At 38.6% G+C, this 19,709-nt stretch overlaps 1 protein-coding gene across 4 annotated transcripts in view; it reads left to right on the top strand.

Annotated features, from left to right (window-relative positions):
* LOC115223412 (inactive phospholipase C-like protein 1) overlaps nt 1–19,709 on the top strand; it is a 109,171-nt gene that overhangs the window by 36,626 nt on the left and 52,836 nt on the right. For all 4 annotated transcript variants that reach the window (XM_036512399.1, XM_036512400.1, XM_029793928.2 and 1 more), the window contains exons 3-7: nt 4,471–4,620; nt 5,273–5,491; nt 7,111–7,150; nt 10,912–11,041; nt 16,754–16,866. In XM_036512399.1, the coding sequence (XP_036368292.1) occupies nt 4,471–4,620; nt 5,273–5,491; nt 7,111–7,150; nt 10,912–11,041; nt 16,754–16,866 (652 nt within the window). The remainder of the gene's footprint in view (nt 1–4,470; nt 4,621–5,272; nt 5,492–7,110; nt 7,151–10,911; nt 11,042–16,753; nt 16,867–19,709) is intronic.

Raw genomic sequence — 19,709 nt, 5'->3', positions numbered from 1 at the left:
CTGTGCGAAACTGGTACTTTATTTATCGACCCCTAAAGGATGAAAGGCAAAGTCGACTTCGGCGGAATTTGAATTCAGAACGTAACGGCAGACGAAATGCCTATTTCTTTACTACCCACAAGGGGCTAAACACAGAGAGGACAAACAAGGACAGACAAACGGATTAAGTCGGTTATATCGACCCCCAGTGTGTAACTGGTACTTATTTAATCGACCCCGAAAGGATGACCTTGGCGGAATTTGAACTCAGAACGTAACAACAGACGAAATACCTATTTCTTTACTACCCACAAGGGGCTAAACACAGAGAGGGCAAACAAGGACAGACAAATGGATTAAGTCAATTATATCGATCCCAGTGCGTAATCGACCCCGAAAGGATGAAAGGTAAAGTCGACCTCGGCGGAATTTGAACTCAGAATGTAGTGGCAGACGAAATACTGCAAAGCATTTCGCCCCATGCGCTAACGTTTCTGCCAGCTCGCTGCCTATAAATCGTCAGTCTAAGACAAGCTCCTAAAGACATACAAAGTGATGGCATGGAATAGAAAAGATTCTGCCATGGTGGTGGTAATAGAGGTAGTTGTGGAGGTGGTAGTGGGGTTTTATTTTCTCTAAATTTAACCTTAAGAAATCTGAACGTCTGTCCAATCTCTCTCTCCTCTTTCTCTCTCTCTCTCTCTCCCTCTCTCTCTCTTCCTCTCTTGTTAGATAACATATAAACTAATGGTGAAATATATCAATCGGAATACTGTTAGAAAGAAATATGGCACTTTATTGTGAGAAAACTCCCCGATTGAAAAAAGTTAGCAATGGCAGACTGTTGTGTATTGTAAAAAAAAAAAAATATTGGCATAAACAATTGTCTAGTGTGTGTATCAGTGTGAAAGCCCTACCCTGTTGCTGGCATTAGGTTGTTATCTTTACTGGAAAGGATGGCACATGTCAACTGGTTTCCTGTTGAGGGAAGGCTCCTCTCATTCACAAATTCACACACATACACATATGTATGTGCGTGTGTATGTATATATATACATACATACATATACACATTTATATATATATACACATTTATATATATATATATATATATATATATATATTTCTTTACTACCCACAAGGGGCTAAACACAGAGGGGACAAACAAGGATAGACAAAGGGATTAAGTCGATTATATTGACTCCAGTGCGTAACTGGTATTTAATTTATTGACCCCCAAAAAGAGGAAAGGCAAAGTCGACCTCGGCGGAATTTGAACTCGGAACGTAACGACAGACGAAATACGGCTACGCATTTCGCCCAGCGTGCTAATGTTTCTGCCAGCTCACCGCCTTAATATATATATATATATATATGTATATACACACATGCAAATGATGATTTATATATATATATATATATACATGTGAGAGATAGAGAGAGAGGAGCAGACAGAAACAAAGAGAGAGCTACCTCTATATCTGTGCTTGTGAATGTAAACCTCTGTGCATATATATATGTGTGTGTGTGTTGCAGGCGGTTGTAGAGTTTTGGCTGTGCCCAAACTGGATGGACACACATTTAGCTCAAAATTCTAATCTTTTGCTTGACCAATTTTCTTGTGCAAGAATAATCTTATATACTAGCAAAACCCTATGGAATTTCTACTGTTATCTTGGATATTACAGGATTATTGTAGATTTATAGGGAACCTTAAATACATAATTTCTTTTGAAATTATATTTAACTAGCACTATGACCTGGCGTTGCCGGGTCATAGTGCTAGTGCATGCATATACAGCTGTGTGCATGCACACATACACGCGAGTACTGTCCAAATCTCCGACCAATCACATACAGCTAGCTGGCATTCAATTGGCGTATCAAGTTTCGGGCATTTTAATTGGGTTTTGGATAGAAAATTCACAAAAAAGTCACTTCTATTGATTTTTTAATGGCTTTGTGTGGTGACTGGGGAAATGTAAAGATGTGCACGACCACCCTTGGACGGTTTTGAATGGCCATAGAAAGTGCGAGCCCTCTAACTGAAAAATTGTGGATTTGTATAAAGGACACACACACAGACAAATATTTTGCAGTTTATATATAGAGAGATATAATATAAATATTGATATGTAACACAGTATGTCTTTAATTTCCTTCCATAGTTTTTCTGTCAATTTTCTTACAAATGCTATTAATGCTGTACATAGATTATGTTTTCAACTTCTTCCATAATTTTTGTTGATTGTCTCACAAATCATGTCATCTGTGTAATTGATTATGTATCTAGGCACAGATGTGACTGTGGGGTAAGAAGTTTGCTTCTTAATCACATGGTTTCAGGGTCACTCCCACTGCATGGCACCCGTGCTTTTCTACTGTAGTCCCAAGCCAGCCAAAGCCTTGTGAGTGGATTTGATAGATAGAAACTGAAAGTAGCCTATTGTATATATATATATATATATATATATATATTATATATATATATATATATATATATATATATGTATATATATATATATATGAAAAAACAAGTCAAAATAGAAAATGCTAAAATAATTTTATAAAGAACATTTCAGTACTGGTTTCGGTCATTTTGAGACCTTTTCAACTGTAACGATTAAATAATTAAATTTTAAAAAATTAAAAGAAAAGTTTTTTTAAAGGAATATTTATATAGTGTTCAAATATAAGTGGCATTCTGCCTTTCTCTGTCTCCCTTGTTTGCACTTGTGTGTTCGAGGCCGTTATATATATATACATATATATATGTCTTTGTGTGCGTTTGTCTCCCTTATTGCTGCTTGACAACTGGTGTTGGTGTGCTTACCGCCCCATAACTTCATCATCACCATCTTCATCGTTTAATGTTCGCTTTCCATACTAGCATAGGTTGGACGATTTTGACTGAGGGCTGGCGAACCAGATGGCCGTGCCAGACTAACGCCAAATGGTTCAGGAAAAGAGACCGACAGAATAAGTACTGGGGTTGATTCATTCAACTAAAAATCCTTCAAGGTGGTGCCCCAGCATGGTCACAGTCTAATGACTGAAACAAGTGAAAGATAAAAGTTAAAAAAATAGATTATGTTTACAATTTTGTTCCATAGTTTTAGCATTCCATACAAAACCGATCGCAAGATAATGGTATAAATTCTCATACCCTACCCAACTTTTATATAGTTGCAGGCTGTCTCTCCTTCCCATCTTCTGCTCCCCATACAATCTTGCAAAGTCCCCACCCACACACTTCTACTTGGGCCTTGAAGGCCCACCTGAACCCTCATCTCTAATACCTATTTCTTTACTACCCACAAGGGGCTGAACACAGAGGAGACAAATAAGGACAGACAGACGGATTAAGTCGATTATATCGACCCCAGTGCATAACTGGTACTTAATTTATTGACCCCCGAAAGGATGAAAGGCAAAGTCAACCTCGGTGGAATTTGAACTCAGAACTTAATATCTATCTCTTTCCAGCTTCTACTGCTCATTCTTTCTCTCCCCTACTAAATGTGAATAACCAATCAAAAACCTGCCCTACACCCTTTCCCTTCTCTCATACTTTAGCCCCTTGTCCCATAGCATGAAACCAACCCTATCTCTCTTGGATTTTGTAATCTTTTGAGCTGCATGATAACCTCAATAATGCATGAAAAATGCATCCAGTACACACTACGAAGTGGTTTGCATTAAGAAGGGCATCTGGCCATAGAAACCAACCCAAAGCAAACTCTGGAGCATGATGCAGTCTGTGGGTCCATCAGGTTCTTTTAACCCACCCAGTCTATGCCAGCATAGATGTTAAATGATATGGAAATTGTAGCTGTGATACCAGTGCCGATGGCATGTAAGAGAACCATCCAAGTGTGGCCATTGCCAGCACTGCCCCGACTGGCCTCCGTGCCGGTGGCACGTAAAATGCACCATCCGATTGTGGCCGTTGCCCTGTCTCGCCTGACCCCCGTGCCGGTGGCATGTAAAAAGCACCATCCGATCGTGGCTGTTGCCAGCCTCATCTGGCCCCTGTGCCGAAGGGACGTAAAAAGCACCATCCGATTGTGGCCGTTGCCAGCCCTGTCTGGCACGTAAAAAGCACCCACTACACTCACGGAGTGGTTGGCGTTAGGAAGGGCATCCAGCCATAGAAACACTGCCAAATCAGACTGGGCCTGGTGCTGCCTTCTGGCTTCCCAGACCCCAGTTGAACCATCCAACCCATGCTAGCATGGAAAACGGATGCTAAACGATGATGATGATGATGATGATGAAGGAGGAAGAGTAGGAGGATGATGATGATGAAGGAGGAAGAGTAGGAGGATGATGATGATGAAGGAGGAAGAGTAGGAGGATGATGATGATGATGCACAAAATGAACTTCAAATTTTCTAACTTTTAATTCACTTGCTCCTATGATTCATTAAGTAATTATTCAAATGAATTGAATTTGATAATATTTTGTTTCTCCTTTTATTTTTATTCTAGCCCAAGATTGTCTGGCGTGTATGCAAGATGGATCTGAAATGGTAAAAGTGCGTTCCAACAGCCGACAGTATTTTCGCATGTACTCTCTCAACAAAGATATGACTGAAATACGATGGCAGCCTACCTCCAAGAAACCAAACAAGGCTAGAAGTAAGTTCTATCTAACAAGTTCTTACTGATTATTCTCTCTCTCTGTCTATCTATCTATCTATCTGGCGAGCTAGCTCTGTATCTATCTATCTATGTCTATCTATCTATCTATCTATCTATCTATCTATCTATATATCTATCTATCTATCTATCTATCTATTTATCTATCTTTCTATCTATCAATCTGTCTATCTATCTATCTATCTGTCTATCTATCTATCTGTCTATCTATCTATCTATCTGTCTATCTGTCTATCTATCTATCTGTCTATCTATTTATCTGTTTATCTGTCTATCTGTCTATCTATCTATCTGTTTATCTGTCTATCTATCTATCTGTTTATCTATCTATCTATCTATCTATCTATCTATCTATCTATCTGTCTGTCTATTTATCTATCTATCTGTCTGTCTGTTTATCTATCTATCTATCTGTTTATCTATCTATCTGTTTATCTATTTATCTATCTATCTGTCTGTCTGTCTGTCTACTCTTTATCTATCTGTCTGTCTGTCTATCTATCTATCTATCTATCTATCTATCTACATATACATCTGTCTTCGTGTCTGTCTATCTGTCTGCTTGTCTGTTTATCTATCTGTCTGTCACTTTCTCTCTCTCAAAAATTTTTGTTTCCTTCTTTCTTCCCAGTTTCCATCAGCTGTATGAAGGAAGTGAGACTTGGAATGACTACTGAAGCATTACGAAACCGAGAAATAATGGAATTTTACCCTGAAGAATGTGCTTTTTCTATTATTTTTGGAGATAACTTTGAAACAATGGATCTCATAGCTTCCACCCCTGATGAAGCTAACATCTGGGTAACTGGCCTCACCTGTTTAATGAATGCAAACACAAATATAAGGGGCTGTGAGTATTTTTTTGTTTGGCATATCTTTGTTTATTTTTCCAAGATTCTTCAACTGAATTGGCTATAGTATTGAGGGATATCAAAGTATGTTAGAGGGACAAGAGCGGGTACCTTACTGAAGAGATGAATGCATCAGTTCCTCTGTGTGTGTTGTGTGTGTAAGAAATCATAAATATAAGGGGAAAACATAGTTTCATCAAAATGCATTATCAATTTCAATTATTTCAGATATTTATATGTGCAATAAGAAAAGAGAAAAATTTTAATTAAATTACATTAATCTTTCAAAATTAAGATAAAGTTCTTTTTTAATCTAAAGTATCCTCTCCTTCATGCTCTACAATGCTCTTCCATCTATCTGGTAGACTTGCAAGGCCCCTCTTCCAAAATTCACTTGTCTGTGACGAAAAATACTTCTCCAATACTGTTCTGACCTCATCTACAGAATTCATATTTTTTCCATCCAAATGAATTTGAAGACAGGGAAATAAATGATAATCAGATGGGGCAATGTCCAGTGAATGAGGTGGGTAGGGCATCATTTCCCATTCAAACTGCTCCAGCTTTTGTGACTGAGAATTATCCTGAATAAAGAACACCTTTCATCTTGAAACCAAAGACGGTCATTTTTCATCAATACACCGAAAAATGGCGACACAACAATAAAAAAAAAATCGTAAAAAATAGGGATTTCCACAGAAAAAAAAGCACCTTTTTGATGTAAATAATTTTTGGTGTTAACATGGTCCAATTTGAATTTTTTCTTCTATGGAAGGAAGAGCAAGCCTTCTTCTATCATACTCTCAATTTTGGTCAACTTGCGCCGCAGGGTCTCGGAGGAGATAGTGTTAGTTGAAGGCTACCAAACCTGCCACACACAGACAACTTCAGCTTTATATAGAGAGAGATTACGAGTGGAGGCATGTGGTTTAGTGGTTGGAATATTCAGCTCATGATTGTAAGGTCAAGAGTTTGATTCCTGACCGTGCATTGTGTCCTTGAGCAAGACACTTCATTTTATGTTGCTCCAGTCGACTAAGCTGGCAAAAATTAGCAGTGTCTGTATTTCAAAGGGCCAGCTTTGTCACATTCTGTTTCATATTGAATCTCTCTGAGAACTACGTTAAGGATACACATGTCTGTGGAGCACTCAGCCACCTGCATGTTAATTTCACGAGCTGGCCGATATGTTGACCAGGTCAACTAAAACACTCTTTGTTGTAACCAATGGAGGGCCAGTTACACATTATTGTTGCTGTTGTTGTTATTGTTGATTCTGTTGTTATTCTTCTAACATCTCAAATTTCCCTCTTTGTAGTCATTGTCTTTGAACATGAAAATGTCTTCTATTCTCTTGTGTCTGGGGAGAGTCATTTTCTTTTTGTGCCTTATTATATAAACACACTCACCGGTAAAATTTCCACTTTAAAAACCAAAAAAAAGAAAGAAATTTTACCGGTGAGTGTGTTACATAATAAGGCACAAAAACAAAAATGACTCTCCCCAGACACAACAGAACATGCTTCAACACACGAATTCATATAAAGAATCTTGCAAACCAAATCCAAAAACGAAATGTCTTCTATGTTTTTTTTTTGTTTTCCATTTATATTTTTAGCACCTGATGCCCTTGATGAACTTCACCAAATGAGAGATTCATATCCTTTTTATTGTTTTATTTATTTGTTCATCCTTTTCTCCTTGTTTCAGTCATTTTACTGTGGCCATGCTGGGGCACTATCTTGGAGAATTTTTAGCTGAATGAATCAACCCCAGTACTTATTTTGTCAGTTTCTTTTGCTGAACCACTAAGTTATGGGGACATAAACACACCGACACTAGTTGTCAAGCAATGGTGGGGGACAAACAAACACACACACATACACACACACACATACACACACAAGATGAGCACATTTCAGTTACCTATTTCTTTACAACCCACAAAGGGCTAAACACAGAGAGGACAAACAAGGACAGACAAACGGATTAAGTCGATTACATCGACCCCAGTGCGTAACTGGTACTTTATTTATCGACCCCGAAAGGATGAAAGGCAAAGTCGACCTCGGCGGAATTTGAACTCAGAACGTAACGGCAGACGAAATACGGCTATGCATTTCACCTGGCATGCTAATGATTCTGCCAGCTTGCCACCTATTTCAGTTACCATCTACCAAATGTACTTGCAAGGCTTTGCTTGGCCTAAGGCTATAGAAAAAGACACTTGCCCAAGGTTCACGCAGTGGGACTGAACCGTGGGACTGAACCTGGAACTATGTGGTTGGGAAGCTAACTTCTTACCACACAGCCATGCCTGTGCCAAGAAAATTTCAAAAGAATTCTTAACCCTTTCCTGTCGTATTTTCATAAGTTTGTTCTCAGCGTCTATGCTTGTTTTCAGACTTTTCGTTATTGAATTTAATTTGGCTTAGTTGGTGGGTAACATGTGTTGTATGATGATATTGGTTTCAATTTCTGGAACAAGGTCAGCAATTTTGGAGCAGGAGTAAGATGATTACATCATCCCCAGTGCTCACCTGCTGCTTATTTTATTGACACCAAAAAAGATGAAAGGCAAGGCCAACCTTGCCAGACTTTAAACTATGAGCAAGTGTCTTCTGTAACTTTAGGCCAACAAAAGTATTGCGAGTGGATATGGTAGACGGAATGATAGATCGTAAGCTCATACACGCATTTTTTCTCTCCTTTTTTTTTTTCTGTGTATCTTTCTGTCGAAGAGTGTAGGCTCGAAACGTAAAAGACTTGTTCTATTTCTATTCCTGAGCGCTATACTAATACATTTGTTTGTTTGTACTTCACCTACCTTCGTCTTTTGTTTATTTTTGTAAACCTTCCCGTTATATATATGTATATATCTGTGTGTGTATCTTTATGTATGTGTTTGTCTTCCATCACTGTTTGACAGCAGTGTTGGTTTGTTTACACCCCTTCATAACTTAGCCATTAAGGCAAAAGAGACTGCTAGAATAACTACTAGCCTTTAAAAATAAGTACCAGAGTTGATTTGTTTGACTAAACGTTCTCAACTCAGCATGGCTGCAGACCAATAAATGAAACAAGTAAAAGATAGAAGATAAAATCAGCATATATTATATCCTAAAAACCTAATTTATTCACCGAATAATTTCAAGTATTTATACATTAACTAGCATTATGACCCGGCAACACCGGGTCATAGTGCTAGTGCATGCTTATACAGTTGCGTGCGTGCGCACACACACGCGAGTACTGTCCAAATCTCTGACCAATCACATACAGCTAGCTGGCATTCAATTGGCGTATCAAGTTTCGGGCATTTTGATTGGGCTTTGGATAGAAAATTCACAAAAATGTCACTTCTATTGATTTTTTAATGGCTTTGCGGGGTGACTGGGGAAATGTATAGATGTGCACGACCACTCTTGGATGGTTTTGAATGACCATAGAAAGTGCGAGCTCTCTAACTGAAAAATTGTGGATTTGTATAAAGGATACACACACAGACAGACATTTTGCCGTTTATATATAGAGAGATAAAAAATGTTTCTTCAATTGATCAAGTTCCTTAAAAATTTGATAGGTGTGCTTTGGTAATTTATGAATATAGTAGTGTGCATGACAAGCAAAGAAGTCTGTAAAGCCAGACAACCTGTAAGAAATTGCAGACAAACTGCCCTGGAATCTCTTCCTACTGTTTTAGAAAACAAATGCACATATGCACACACACACATACACACATCTGAATTAATGGATTGGTTGGTCGTGGCTGGAATGTTTTATGATCATTGGTTTGCTTCTTTACCTGAGCTGACTTGCGTTAAACAACCAATCTATTGACTGACCAACCAACAAGCCAATTGACCAATCAACTGACTGATTGACCGACTGACCACCTGTAAACAAGACTAGAATAAAATCTCAGCAGTCACGCATTTTTTTTAGTTCAAATCTAAAATCTTTAGCTGGAATCCTGGACTAATTCCAAATCCTCATAGTATTCTATGTTTTGGTGTACTTTAGTTCCTTCAAACAAGAGAATGTTAATATCATGTGGGGTGGTGGGTGTGGTGGGGGGCGAGTAACTTGCTTCACAGATAAGAAACGTTTCTGTAAGAAGTTTAATGCTAGTGCTAACTTTTGATGGTGGTTTTTGTATTCTCCACCTGCAACAGAATTTCTGTCTATCTGATAATATCATTTGATATTAAATTATTTTTTTTCTATTTTTTTTTGTTTTTTTTTTTTCTATTTTTTTCTTCCGTATTTTGGTTTCTCTCTGCTAGCCTCACTGCTGCTACCAAGAACTACTTCCTCCTACGTTCTCATATTCTTTGTTATTGATCACTCGACAACCTGAGACACTAAAAGGTATAACGGTGAAACTGAATCATCTGGAATAAAACAGGCAAGTGGCAGAGGCGAAGGGAGGGATGTAGTGGTAGTAGTGGTAGAAGAGGTGGTGGTGGTGTTGAAGAATTGTGTTTGTTTTATAGTAGTATCTTTCAGTAGAAACTATTATTATTATTGAGTGAGAGAGCAGTGCATACCATCATAGTGACACTGGGGTAAAATATACGAAGCCCAATATACCCATCATGATTACCAGTCTGATAAGGGTACACCAGGCACATGCATCACAACTATATGTGTGCAAGATGGTGATCTCATATCAAGACAAACAGTGCATGACCTTGCAGGTGGGGCCCAGTTAGAATTTTCTTCAGGTCGAGTAGCCCATCGTGCTCAAAAGGTCCCTGAATAAGGGTTGTTTAACCCTTTTGTTACTAACCCGGCCAAAACCGGCTCTAGCTCTGTGGCAAAATGTCTTGTTTTCGTAAGTTTTGAATTAAAATATTCCACCAAACCTTAGTCACAATTTATGTTCCTAACACTAGCTTAATGATAACTAAGTTATTTTACTAAATTCTTTGTTATATTTAAAGTAATTGAAAGAAACACAGAACATCTCAAAATAAATACAGTAATGAAAGGGTTAAGGATGTTGAACAAAACACCCATGTTTCCAAAGGTGAATTTTCTAAAACCCCAAAGAATTCCTCTCAACACATGGCTATGATGCTCCCCCATTACTTCTGCTCTGGGGTTGGTGTAATCAACTTACTCTCTACTCCGAAATTGCTGGCCTTGTGCCAAAATTTGAAACTATTATTAATACAATAGATTTAAGTTTTGCAGACCACCCTCTTGGTGTATTTGTTTGCAAAAATTTAGGTTGATTTAAGCAACACTACCCTAATCTTCCTTCCTTTCTTCAAAATATTGGTAACCCTGTATGTGTTGGAATTCCTTATTTCTGCTGATACTGATCTATATGGAAATGTTTGTGTTTAGTGGATGTGCCACATTCAGTGACGCTCTAGTTTTTTTGTGCTTATTTCTCCTTAACTGTTTGAACATGGCTGCAGGAGATGTTTGAATCGGCAGATTCGGACAAAAGTGGAGTTATCACGGAAAATGCTGTCATCCAGCTGATGAAGAAGTTAAACTGCAACATCCATACAGAGAAAATTCAACAAAAGCTCAAGGTAAGAAAAAAACACAAAAAATAAATTTTGGCAACCTGTGAATTTAATTAATTGACTAGTGCCGGTGGCACGTAAAAAGTACCATCCGAATTGTGGCCGATGCCAGCGCCGCCTTGACTGGCTTCCGTGCTGGTGGCACGTAAAATGCACCAATCTGATTGTGGCCATTGCCAGCCTCGCCTGGCACCTGTGCAGGTGGCACGTAAAAAGCACCCACTACAGTCACGGAGTGGTTGGCGTTAGGAAGGGCATTCAGCTGTAGAAACATTGCCAGATCTGATTGGGCCTGGTGCAGCCTTCTGAGTTCCCAGACCCCATTTGAACCGTCCAACCCATGCTAGCATGGAAAACGGGCTTTAAACGATGATGATGATGACTTCCCTTCACTGACACCTCATCATCATCATTGTTTAACATCCATTTTTCCATGCTGGCATGAGTCGGACAGTTTGGCAAGAGCTGGCAAGCCAGAAGACTATATTTGGTTTCACTGTTTATTTTGGCATGGTTTTTACTGCTGGATGCCCTTCCTAATGCCAACATTATCACCATTGTTTTTATCTCTCTTCCCAACTTCACCTTGGTCATTCCCACCCTCTCTTATATTATGCGATCTCAAAGCATAAAGCCATTGCTGTCTCTAATGTAGCCCCATTCAAAGGGGATCTTGGTCTTGCAGGCTGCAAAGTTGACCTTGGCGGAATTTGAACTCAGAACGTAACGGCAGACGAAATACGGCTACGCATTTCGCCCAGCGTGCTAACGTTTCTGCCAGCTCGCCGCCTTCTTTGTCCAACAGTGATCTGAAGGTACTTGTGGTTAAGGGTAACCTTGTTCTTCCAGCATCATGACGCCACAACCGGATGTAGTTTCACGCCTTATTATTAGCATGTTATTATTAGTTATGTTATCCTTTGCTTGTATTGCTACCGTTTGTGGTGGTACTGATATAAGCTTTTTTACTATTTCCTGAAGTTTTGGCAGCTTTCTTGTCATCGTTACTTTTGTGTTTGTTTTCATTCTTGTAGTTAACTGTGTTGGTGAGATAGCCATTGTCATATTTTGGAGCACTTTCTTTGGCCTTCTTACCTATGTGTGGGAGATATTCTGTGTGGTGGGGATGGGGGCACTACAGGGGATTCAGGTTTGGTCTGCTATATTAGGAGCAAAGGGGGTTAGATTTGTCATCTTTTTGTTTTTTTGTTGTTTGTTCCTTCTTGAGCCATGCCTGGCTCATAAGGGCCGGTTTCCCGGTTTCCTTGGCGTATAGTTTCCCCACCTGGACAAGACGCTGGTCCGTTGCAGGTGAGCTGCAAGATGCAGGAGGAAAGAGTGAGAGACAGTTGTGGCGAAAGAGTCAGCAGAAGTTTCGCCATTACCTTCTGCCGGAGCCACGTGGAGCTTAGGTGTTTTCGCTCATAAACACACACATCGTCCGGTCTGAGATTCGAACCCACGATCCCGTGACCGCGAGTCCGCTGCGCTAACCACTAGGCCATGTGCCTCCACTCAGATTTGTCGTCTAGCCATGTATGTGCACTGGAATGTTATTCTCATGGCCATTCAGGCTACTTGTATCCTTTTACAAATAGCTGTTTAGTTGGTCAAGAGGAAGCTGCTGGTGACCGATGGGGGGCGGGTGGGTTTTGTCTCCTATATGGATATGTGAGGATGGGGAAAAGTTTCTGTCGAGAAATTAATTAAATTCAAATCTAAATTTGAAACACAGAAAAAGAGTTTCGGAGACATTTCACACACACACACACACATATATATATATATATATATATATGTATATATTCCCATATTACAATGTTAAGATCTTATGATTATTTCTCTGGGGTGTCATGGGATGAAATAAACACCCCATTTATTTTGTAGCTATACATTTATTGCTATATAAATTTATAGCTATATATATATATATATATATATATTCTTTAGCGTCATCAACTTAATTGCACAAATAAATTTTCTTGTAAAATGCACAGAATTTCTTTGGTGATTTTAATTACCTTCATTTTAAAATTTTTTTTTTACAAACCCCATAAATATTCGTTACAAATACATATATATATATATATATATATATAGCTATATATTTGAAGAGAAGGAGTGAGAGATGAATATAGAGGGTGAAATTGAGGTTGGACCTCGTGGGATGAAATTTCTGTCAGGAAATTAATTAAATTCAAGAATAGGAAAATTAAATTCAAATCTAAATGTAATATACAAGTCAAGAGTTTCGGAGACACTTCGTGTGTGTGTGTGTGTGTGTGTGTGTGTGTGTGTGTGTGCATATATTTGTGTATTGATTGGCAATGAGTATAGTGAAGAATTCTGAGTAGAAGTAGGAGTCCACCAAGGTTCAGCCCTCAGTCCCCTTTTATTCATCGTAGTCCTCCAGGTAATAACAGAGGAATTCAAGACGGATTGCCCCTGGAAGCTCCTCTATGCTGATGACCTGGCCCTCATAGCAGAATCACTACTGGAACTAGAAAAGAAATTTCAGGTGTGGAAGCTAGGTTTAGAGGTATAGAATCAAAAGGCCTTAGAGTCAATGTAGCAAAAGCCAGAGTTCTAGTAAGTAAGAAGGCGAACTCATCACACACCCCTTCAGGTAGGTGGCCCTGCTCGATCAGTAGAAAAGGTGTAGGTAGAAACTCCATAAGATGTACCCAGTGTAAGCTATGGACACATAAGAGGTGCAGCAACCATAAAAGGAAAATTCACCAAGAAGATAGCTTTCGTGTGCAGCAGATGCACAGGGGCAATAGACACCACAGATACTCAGAAAACAGATTCCATCACACTCCAGAGGGAGAAACTAGAAGTAGTTGATAGCTTCTGCTACCTAGGTGACCAAGTTAGTAGTGGGGGTGGATGCTCAGAGAGTTTTACCACTAGAATAAGAATAGCCTGGGCAAAGTTTAGAAAGCTTCTTCCCCTACTGGCAACAAAGGGTCTCTCGCTCAGAGTGAAAGGGAGAATTTACGATGCATGTGTGCGAACTGCCATGCTATTCACTATTGAATAGTATCAGTGGAATTTTCGAAACATGTGTCGAAAGTAAAAATATTTGATTACACCTGCGTAAAACTCCATTTATTTATTCATATATATATATATATATATATATATATATATTTAGTAAATCCCAAAACAAGAATATGAACAAACAAAAAAACAACAACGCAAGAACGTGGTACATGTAAAGTATTAGCAGACGCTCTGGGAACGAAAGAAAGATGGTTTAACGTTTTGAGCAAATGCTCTGCTTCATAAACAGAGGAAAGTTCAATAGAAAGAAAGACAGAGGAAGAAAATCACCAATGATTCCCATGTAGTTAGTTATATTTTGAAATGACTGGGAATGGGTGAAGGAAAAGCTCTAAGACAGGCGAGTGTAAGAGAAGGAGTTGCGTGTGGGTATGTGTGTGAACGCAAGTCTGTGTGTGTGTAATAGCACGTGTATGTGCATGTGTGTATGGTGTGTGTGTATGTGTGCAGGTTTGGCTGTATATATATATGTGTGTGTGTGAGTGAACTTTGTGTCTCTTAGTGTTGTAGGAAGAATTCAGCAGCCTGGTAACAGGAGTGGTGGTCTTTTGTGTGGTTGTGTCTTGCTTCTTCACATGTGCGCGGAGAGGAATGGTCAGTAGAAAGGTGTTTGACTGGCAGTTTGAAGTATGCGTGTGTAGTGTATGTGTGTGTGTATGTATATGTTGTATGTGTATAGTGTGTGCGTGGGTGTGTGTGTGTGTGTGTGGAGTATATGTGCATTCCTGTGTGTATGTGCATGTAGTTATGTATATGTGTGTGTGCGTGGGGTTGTGTGTTTTAGGTATGTGTGCATTTCCTGTGCGTGATATATATATATCTATATATGCATATATATATATATATATATATATATATATATATATATATATATATATTTCTGTATGTATTTATGCATATATGTATGTATATATCTCTCTATGTATTTACATTTATATATGTGTGTATATATTTCTGTATGTATATATCTATCTATGTATTTACATTTATATATGTGTGTATATATTTCTGTATGTATTTATGCATATATGTATGTATATATCTCTCTCTATGTATTTACATTTATATATGTGTGTATATATTTCTGTATGTATTTATGCATATATGTATGTATATATCTCTCTCTATGTATTTACATTTATATGTGTGTATATATTTCTGTATGTATTTATGCATATATGTATGGATATATCTCTCTATGTATTTACATTTATATATGTGTGTATATATTTCTGTATGTATTTATGCATATATGTATGGATATCTCTCTCTATGTATTTACATTTATATATGTGTGTATATATTTCTGTATTTATGCATATATGTATGTATATATATCTCTATGTATTTGCATTTATATATGTGTGTGTATATCTCTATGTATTTGCATTTATATATGTGTGTGTATATCTCTATGTATTTGCATTTATATATGTGTGTGTATATCTCTATGTACTTGCATTTATATATGTGTGTGTATGTGTGTATCCATCGATCTATCTATTCCCCTCCCTCCCTCTCTTTGTTCTTATACCTGTAAAGGTGTGAAGTGGGGACATTCCTTAATAACCTGCAGTGACACTCTACTTTGAGGTCAAATGGAAATGGCTGGTGTCTGCCTATAGATTTAACATTGTTGATTATTCAGTTATTTTTCTGGTTCGTTTATCAACAACACAGGAGTGGTGTGTGTGTGTAGGTGTATATCTGTAGCAGGTTTAGTTTTTTTGTTATCATTTAGCTCAGGTCAACTCTGATTGAGGAATCTATTGCAAATTGGCCATAAGCTGGATTACTGGATACAGGCTATCGATTGGTCATTTGAAGGGAGGTGTGGTCAGCTTTATGCTAGAAGGCAAAGATTATAGTATGAGAGAAGTGGAGTGAGACAGCGGCTTCTTGTTGTTACGTGGCTTCTTGAGTTACATGGGTGGTGGAAGCACTCCGTCGGTTACGACGACGAGGGTTCTGGTTGATCCGAATTAACGGAACAGCCTGCTTGTGAAATTAACGTGTAAGTGGCTGAGCACTCCACAGACATGTGTACCCTTAACGTAGTTCTCGGGGATATTCAGCGTGACACAGAGAGTGACAAGGCCGGCCCTTTGAAATACAGGTACAACAGAAACAGGAAGTAAGAGTGAGAGAAAGTTGTGGTGAAAGAGTACAGCAGGGATCACCGGAGCCTCGTGGAGCTTTAGGTGTTTTCGCTCAATAAACACTCACAACGCCGGTCTGGGAATCGAAACCGCGATCCTATGACCGCGAGTCCGCTGCCCTAACCACTGGGCCATTGGGTACATACATTTAGAAGGGTGTGGGAATGATCAGTGGGAGCTGCAAAGAGATAAATATTGGTAGTGAGGTGTCCATGTGGACCCCTAAAAAGTATGAGGTGAATAGAAGTAAGTGGAGACAGAGGAATGGGGAGTGTGGGTGGGGAGGGGTTTGCAAAAGTACCTGGGTTTTGTGTAAGCAAATGCTGAGGGAATGTCAGTAGGACGGGAAGCAAAAACTTATTAAGATTGGGTAGGGTTGAAAGGTGGATGTATGGATAAGGGGATATAAGGTATTGTCATTGGCAGGGGTGATGATGATGGTGGTGGTAGGGATGATGATGATGATGATGATGGTGATATGTCTGTTTTTCAGGAATTACAAATGAACCGTGGTGAACGACTGCGAGGACGTTTAAATCGGGAAGAATTCATCATGTTATTTAAGGAAATCTCCACAAGACCTGAAATTTACTTCCTTCTTGTGAGGTGAGTTGGAAAAACTTGTTTGGAACCCTTACTTTTGTGCATGTATGTGATAAAGATATTTATTTCCCAATTGCATGGTTTCAGGTTCAGTCCCACTGCATGATACCTTGGGCAAGTTTCTTCTACAAATAGCTCCTGTCTCATCAAAGTCTTGTGTGTGGATTTGGTAGATGAATAATGAAAGCACATGTGCATATATTATGTGAGTGTGTGTGTGTGAGAGAGAGAGAGAGAGAGTGTGTGTTTGTTTGTGTATCCTTTTCTTCACATCACTTGATAGTTGTAAATGATAATTATTGTCATACAAACAGTTTCATTCATTTCCAATATTCTGCAAGAACGTTGTCTGCCCAAGGGAAAATATTACCTTGCTTGGTAACAGGTAAGGGTTAGTGACAGGAAAGGCATCTGGCCACAGATAATCTGTGTCAATAAACTCTGTCTGACCCATGCAAGCGTAGAACAGTGATCATTAAATGATGATTATGGAGTTGAGTAGACCATGACTCAAAACACTTAATCTTTATATATAAAAGTGAGGTTGTGTGCTGTCTGTCTCCTACGATTTATATTCCTAACTACTCCCACATTTTGCGGTGCAGTTTAACCAAAACCGGGTATCTTATAGTCGTGATTCATATCGAGCCCTTCTGGGTATTAGCGCGCGTCTACGATGAGTCTACGATTTAAAAAAAAAATTTACCATTAATTTTTCCCATTTTTAATGCATTTTTGGCATATATAAGGGAAGTAACTCTCTAAAAATTTATTATTAAATCTCAGAACGTAAAAAGCTACAGTAACCCCCTCCCCGCCTTTGTGGTTAACCATATTGAGATGGTTATTATACTTTACATCTCTAAAAATGCTTATATAGTTATTTCCCTTACAAACCCAAGCAACGCCGGGCGATACTGCTAGTACAATATAAAGAGTGTATAGGCACCTGTTCAGTTTCAGTGGAAAATATTTAACTGTAGGACCATATGAGCGGTGCAAGTGTTTTATGCTGTTCTCCAGCACTGTTGGGGACACTGTAAATTACAGTTTGTTAAAGTGTGAATTTTCTACTCAATGTTTATTATGACCTCTGGGTCAGGGGCTATTTTCTTAAGGTTCAATTTCTCTCCTGTACACTGACTTATATGGTACACACACACACATGCACGTATATATATATATTTCTTTATTGCCCACAAGGGGCTAAACATAGAGGGGACAAACAAGGACAGACAAAGGGATTAAGTCGATTACGTCGACCCCAGTGCAAAACTGGTACTTTATTTATCGACCCCGAAAGGATGAAAGGTAAAGTCGACCTTGGCGGAATTTGAACTCAGAACGTAACGACAGACGAAATACCGCTAAGCATTTCGCCCGGCGCGCTAACAAGTCTGCCAACGCCGCCTTGTATATATATATATTTCTTTACTACCCACAAGGGGCTAAACACAGAGGGGACAAACAAGGACAGACAAACGGATTAAGTCGATTACATTGACCCCAGTGCGAAACTGGTACTTTGTTTATCGACCCCGAAAGGATGAAAGGTAAAGTCGACCTCGGCGGAATTTGAACTCAGAACGTAACGACAGATGAAATACCGCTAAGCATTTCGCCCGGCGCACTAACGAGTCTGCCAACGCCGCCTTGTGTATATATATATACATACACACACTTACACATACACACACAAACAGAGAAGGGACAAACAAGGACAGACAAAGGGATTAAGTCGATTACATCGACCCCAGTGCGAAACTGGTACTTTATTTATCGACCCCGAAAGGATGAAAGGTAAAGTCGACCTCGGCGGAATTTGAACTCAGAACGTAACGACAGACGAAATACCGCTAAGCATTTCGCCCGGCGCGCTAACGAGTCTGCCAACGCCGCCTTGTATATATATATATATATATACACACACTTACACATACACACACAAACATCCATCCATCTATCTATCTCTCTATCCCTGTCACCTCTTCTGTCAATAAGCTGATGCTCAGTGCATTTCTTATGTGAAGGGCATAATGTAGACATTGACCCAGATGCATGCACACACACACATTATACAGCAGGTTTCATTCAGTTTCCATACATTTATATTACTCATTTTGTCTGCATTGGGATACATTAGAATACTTTTACCTATAGTGGAACTGAACCTAAGACCACATGGTTGAGAATCACACGCCTTAAACCACACAGCCATACCCATGCCTATATTTATTTGTTTTCTTATGTATGTTCTTATGTATGTTTTTTTCACATTAGTTTGATTTTTTTTTTTTTTTTTTTCAAAGCTATAAGTCTTAATCTGATTGGCTTGAGTTTAACCCTTTCGTTACCAACCCGGCTGAAACCGGCTCTGGCTTTGAATACAAATGTCTTGTTTTCAAAAGTCCTGAATTAAAATCTTCCACTAAACCTTAGTCACAATTTATGTTCCTAACACTAGCTGAAAGATAACTAAGTTATGTTACTAAATTCTTTGTTATATTTAAAATTAATTGAAAGAAACACAGAGCATCTCAACAGAAATAAGGTAACAAAAGGGTTAAAGTCATCACAATATTTTTAACCCTTTTGATACCGACCCAGCTAAAACTGGCTCTGGCTCTGAATACAAATGTCTTGTTTTCAAAAGTCCTGCATTAAAATCTTCCACTAAACCTTAGTCACAATTTATGTTTCTAACACCAGCTGAATGATAACTAAGTTATTATTTTACTAAATTCTTTGTTATATTTAAAATTAATTGAAAGAAACACAGAGCATCTCAAAATAAATATGGTAACAAAAGGGTTAAGTTAAAAACTTAATCGTTGTTAAAAACCAGC

Source organism: Octopus sinensis, linkage group LG23 (assembly GCF_006345805.1).
Source record: "Octopus sinensis linkage group LG23, ASM634580v1, whole genome shotgun sequence".
Lineage (NCBI taxonomy): Eukaryota > Metazoa > Mollusca > Cephalopoda > Octopoda > Octopodidae > Octopus > Octopus sinensis.
This window is presented reverse-complemented; position numbering and strand designations above follow the sequence as displayed.